The sequence below is a fragment of the Apium graveolens genome, chromosome 8, assembly GCF_009905375.1.
Source record: "Apium graveolens cultivar Ventura chromosome 8, ASM990537v1, whole genome shotgun sequence".
NCBI classification, from domain to species: Eukaryota; Viridiplantae; Streptophyta; class Magnoliopsida; order Apiales; family Apiaceae; genus Apium; species Apium graveolens.
This window is the reverse complement of record NC_133654.1, coordinates 211,294,050-211,300,020: the sequence shown is the minus strand read 5'-3', so window position 1 is coordinate 211,300,020 and position 5,971 is coordinate 211,294,050. Positions and strand designations below refer to the sequence as shown.

The following is a 5,971-nucleotide window of genomic DNA, read 5'->3' as shown; positions in this document are numbered from 1 at the left end:
ACAGATCTAGCTAACTAGAAGTGTTGGAATGAAAAGCTATTTTTTGTTTAAACCATAATTGACAAACTTGCTACCTGCTTCAAGTGACTCGATCGCAGGTTAAAATTTTGCTAGTCTTTACTTGATCGTAAAATAAATTTACAATCTACAAATCCGTAACGAATTATAATAGAAAAAAAGGAAATATTTACAAAACCAGGCTTTCTGAAAATTCACTATATAAAGCCATATTTTTATGCTACAATGAAAAAAAGACTTTGAAATTAAAGTAATAGAGAAAAGAACCTTAAAGGTGTTTCCTGGTAATGCCTCGTCAGTCAAATTATTATGGTAATTTATCTTCCTCTTGAGTTCATTCAGTTATTCACGTAACTCAAAGAGATACACATCATATCAGAGCCAATGGAGATGTGCGCAAATGCTTTTTTGTTCTCCATTTTATTCCTATCTCTTTCTCTGAACTCTGCAGCAAATGTAGACATTTTGAGGCCCAACCAAAACATCACAGATGGAAGCACCATTGTTTCAGCTGGTGGTCATTTCGAGCTTGGTTTCATTAGCCCTGGAAGTTCTACAAATCGATACGTGGGCATTTGGTACAAAAAGATACCAGCAAAGACTATTGTGTGGATTGCCAATAAGGAAACTCCTCTCAACACAACATCTGGTATTTTAAAACATAATATCAACGGAAACCTTATTATACTCAATGGTTTAGGCCATGTAGTTTGGTCATCAAACTCCTCGACTTCTGTCAATAATCCTGTGCTGCAGCTGTTGGATTCTGGGAATTTTGTAATCAGAGATGAAAATGATAGTGATACTGAAAATTATGCTTGGCAAAGTTTTGATAACCCTGGAAATACCTTTTTACCTGGTAGTAAACTTGGGTGGAATTTGGAAACTGGGCTTGAAAGATACCTCAGTTCTTGGAAGAGTGAGGATGATCCATCTCCAGGTGAATATACATATCATGTTGATCGTGATGGATATCCCCAGCTAATCATGAGGAAAGGCTCTGCTATAGATTTTCGAGCTGGGACTTGGAATGGTGTTCGCTTTTCTGGCTCGCCTAACTTGAAACCTAACCGAATTTACCACTCTGATTTTGTTTCTAGCAATAAGGAGTTGTATTATCATTATGAAGTTGTTGATGCTTCAATCCCTACAAGGAAGATAATTAATTCACTTGGCAAGAGTCAAACATGGATGTGGATTGAACAATCTCAAACTTGGCAATTATATCTTACTGCTCAGAAGGACGAGTGTGATCATTACGCGTTGTGTAGAGCTTATGGGAGTTGTAACATAAACAGTTCTCCTGCGTGTGAGTGCTTGGATGGATTTGAGCCAAAATCTCAAAAAGAATGGGATGTTGCAGATTGGTCAAGTGGATGCGTGAGAAAGGTACAATTGAGTTGTACAGATGGGGATGGATTTGTGAAGCATCCAGGACTGAAATCACCGGATGCCAGGCAGTCTTGGTTTGATAGGAATATGACTCTTGATGAGTGTAAGAGTATGTGCTTGAGAAATTGCTCGTGTACAGCTTATGCAAATACAGATATTAGAGGAAGCGGAAGTGGATGCTTGTTATGGTTTAATGAGCTTATTGATATTAAAGAACATAAGCAAAATGGCCAAGATCTTTACATAAGAATCTCTGCTTCTGAACTAGGTAAATTTAAGTTCTTACTTTAGTCAATTGCTATGGAATTAAAATTACTGATTGCAGACATGAATTAGCTTGGACATATGATGATCTTAGTGATGTATAATTTTTACTTTTTTTGATTTTCTTTGTAATTAGTAAATTGACATAAATTTATTGCCAAATATAAAGCTAAAGGGAGGTCCAAAGTAAGGTTCATAATTATCCCTATTATCTTGACTGTGACAATGATGCTTGGTGTATGCCTCTGGGCAATCAGGATGAGATGGAAGAAGCACGCAGGAGGTAATCTCATATTGTCGCCAATCCTTTAATTTTTCTTTTTAATGTGTTGCTAAGTTGTTTACTGTATGACTTTGAATGTGGGAGTTGCAGGAAATAGAAGGCTATTTTTTAAAACTGATGGGGGCAATAGAAATGGTGATGTGGATTCAGAGTTGCCATTATTTGACCTCACAACCTTAGCTAATGCCACCAATGGCTTCTCTACAAACTCTAAGCTTGGAGAAGGTGGCTTTGGATCTGTCTATAAGGTAATTACCAGGCCAGTGCAGTTAAAATCTCACAAAATCCTAGGCCACTCACATGTACAAGTGGCACCAGACTAATAGAACTATTTTCACTCTTATGTGGCATTTGACACATTTTAGGGTATGCTACACGAAGGAAAAGAAATAGCTGTAAAGAGGCTGTCAAAGGACTCCACACAAGGGTTAAAAGAGTTTAAAAATGAAGTTTCTTGCATTGCTCAACTTCAGCACCGAAACCTAGTCAAGCTTCTTGGATGTTCTATGCAGAAAGGAGAAAGGATGTTGGTGTATGAATACATGCCTAATAAAAGCTTGGACTCGTTTATATTTGGTACGGTTATCCTTTTCAATAATGCTTTCTTCTTTTTCAAATCAGAGGTTTATCTAGCATTTTATTACCTTGGTTTATTTATGTAAAATGATTCGATGACCATTTGAACAGATAAAGAACAAAGCAAGGTACTTGACTGGCCTAAGCGCTATAACATCATATACGGCATCGCTAGGGGACTTCTCTATCTTCATCAGGATTCTAGACTGCGCATCATTCATAGGGACCTTAAAGCCAGCAATGTTCTACTCGATCATGGGATGAACCCAAAGATTTCTGATTTTGGGACAGCAAGAATATGTGGGGAGACAGAAACCGGAGCCAATACAACTAAAGTAGTTGGAACATAGTAAGAATCACTACAATTATTAATATTTTGTTTTTCTATGTCCCAAATTTTAATTCAGTGGTTGATATATTCTTGTAGTGGTTACATGTCCCCCGAGTATGCAATCGATGGCAAATTCTCAATAAAGTCTGATGTCTACAGCTTTGGAGTATTACTGTTAGAGATAGTCAGTGGGGAGAGCAACGCAAATTTTACTCATCCAGATCATAATTTTAACCTTCTTGGGCATGTAAGTACCTTTGGCCATTATATTGTGAAGTTTCATAACTAAATCTTTATGTATACAATGGCTGACAAACTATATATGGACATGTCACCAAATTTAGGCATGGAGAACTTATACAAATTACGAAACTTTGGACATAGTAGATGAGGTTATTGCAAAGTCAATCCATGAACATCAATTAGAAGTGTTTCGAGCTATCAATATAGGGTTGTTGTGCGTGCAACAATATCCAGCAGATAGGCCAACCATGGCATCCGTGGTATTAATGCTAACTAGTAAAGTTCCCCTGCCTCAGCCCAAACAACCTGGATTTTTCACTGAGAGGAAACTGCATGAACGAGACTCTGCAACTAACTATTTAACTGTCACGACTATGGCTCCCCGATAACACTTATCATACAAATTTGTAGTTCCTGTAATCCATGTACATTAGCCTATACAAAGTACTTGATCTTTGGACAATAACACGAATTATATATCAATATACATCACATGTATTTTCTGTACTCGATCTTGATCTTTTTTGTTACTTAGTCGACCTCTACACTGCTTTAGTTATCAACACAAATGTAGTAAGGTGGACAAAAGGCAGGGAAAGAGCTAATAACTTCCTTTATTATGTGTGGTCTTCTCAAGAAATGATTTTATACTCTGAAACACGATTATTTTTAAACTGATAGCCCAGTGGTTTCGCTTGATGATTTTAGAGCATGAATTTTCAATCCTCGTTTTGTCTTACTTCTTAGCCGGCCTTGGTACTTTATCTCTCCTGTTGCTACATCTTTTGTACAAAAAAAATCCTCAATTGCGCCATTCTTATGTGTTATATCCGGAAATTAATATGGGTTATAAGCAGACCCATTATGAGAATTATTAATATTATCGGGCTGAAATAATTGAATCCAAATATAGAACGGTCTATTGATCATATTTGTGTACTATTATGTTGACCAAGACCTCATTAACTGACACGTGAAAATATATTAAGGAAGAGAGTCACGTTCACCTCTTAACAGACAGAAATGGTGTCCACCTCTCAACTAAGAGGGGATTTCTCTTCTCATATCACGTATATCCTCATATTATTAAGAGGGGCGGCCTACCACCATTTCACCATAAGGGGCAGCCGGTCCCTATATTATCAGAAGAGAGTTCTATCCACCTCTCAACAAGAGAGGAGTTTACTCCTCATAATATAAAGAGACTTGAAGAGACCCGTGGGAGTACAAACTCACGTACAAGCTATACAAAAAATATAATTACAACAACTTACGACTACATGATCCCACGGGGGCACATCATATAGTCTTTGCAACACTGTATCATACTTGGAAGGACCTTTTCGAGATCATCATTACTTACATATTTCTGGAATCACATCACATGAAAACAATCTCTATTAGGATTGAACACATACAAGGCTAGGCCTAAAAGGAGATGTTTCATTATCAACTTACATAAATACTCTTTATTTGACTTGAAGACCCATGACCAGGCCTCAAGGGGTCACATGGGAGGAAAGATCGCTATGCGTGGCCAGGTCTCCCGTGATCGCACGTACTCTCTAAACGACCACATCGCATAACCAGACTCTAATAGGTTGCATGCGAGGCCACACTCTCCACAAGGTCATAGCATGGCTAGACTTTAATTGGTTGCATGCGAGGCCTGCAGGTGTTCTCGTGCCTCACCAACGAGATATCTTTATATAACTCTATGATAGCATATTAAAGCCTAACTGAGCTTGGGCCATGGATAAATATGAGCTTTTTACAGACGGCCTCATCGTCAACGAACTTGGGCCTTGATGGACTGGACCAAAAAAAGCCCATCTGGGTAACATGTCCTCTAAGAACTACGTGTGGCTTGAACCCTTATAAAAGGGTACATAGGTCTCTTATTTACGGATGATAAACAGGTTGAAATAAGAGAGAATACACACTTTATCTCTGGCATTCTAAGAATCAACGTACAAGATCAGCTACAACATCCATCAATTTATGTCCCGTGTTCTTCGCGTTCTCCGTGAAAACAGCTTCAAATTAACATATTTCGCTCCATGATTCCGGCAACCTCCAAATTCGTGTTATTACGAATTTCTCCCAATAACATTTGGCTCTAGAAGGAGGGGCCTTGACATCTATAGGAGAAGGATGTCTCGTTCTCACAAAACGGATCTAGCAGCTACCCGAGAGGTGAAGATGAGGACCACTGGCCCGAGGAGAAGGGGCGCGCGACCCTGACCCTCTTAGGCATGAGGTCTCCTGGTACTTCTAGAAGCGGAGGAGAAGTGATCATTGTCCATCACAATCCAACCTCACCTGAAGCAAGTTGATCAGTATTGGGTGGTCGTCTATTTAATGAGGTTTTCTACCTTGGGAAAATTAGTAAATGGTCTTCAATAAAGATTGATCATCCATCTTATGCCCCTCGTTGGATACCTCCGCGTGAGCATCTTAGCGGGTCGCTATACATGAGATGCCCCTAGTGGGATGCCTCTGCCTGAGCACCTTAGCGGGTCTCTTCGCATGAGATGCCTCTACATGAGATGCCCCCTCGTGGGATGTCTATGCGTGAGCACCTTAACGGGTCGCTTTGCATGAGATATCTCTACGGAGGTGACTCTACGTGAGATGCCGCCTCGTGGGATGCCTCAGCATGAATACCTTAGCAGGTCTCTCTATTTGAGATGCCTCTTCATGAGACGCCCCCTTGTGGGATGTCTCTGCGTGAGCACCTTAGCGGGTCGGGAGATGCTTCTACGAAGATGCCTCTACGTGAGATGCCCCCTCGTGGAATGCCTCAGCGTTAGTACCTTAGCAGGTCTCTATGCATGAGATTCCTCTTCGTGATATGCCCCCTT

At 39.7% G+C, this 5,971-nt stretch overlaps 1 protein-coding gene across 1 annotated transcript; it reads left to right on the top strand.

Annotated features, from left to right (window-relative positions):
* Positions 1-402: 402 nt before the first annotated feature.
* LOC141678106 (G-type lectin S-receptor-like serine/threonine-protein kinase At4g27290) lies at positions 403-3,683 on the top strand. The gene is made up of 7 exons (XM_074484348.1): positions 403-1,678; positions 1,844-1,957; positions 2,048-2,205; positions 2,323-2,533; positions 2,645-2,882; positions 2,961-3,111; positions 3,209-3,683. The coding sequence occupies exons 1-7, from the start codon at positions 403-405 to the stop codon at positions 3,494-3,496; spliced, it is 2,436 nt and encodes an 811-aa protein (XP_074340449.1). The 3' UTR covers positions 3,497-3,683.
* Positions 3,684-5,971: the final 2,288 nt, after the last annotated feature.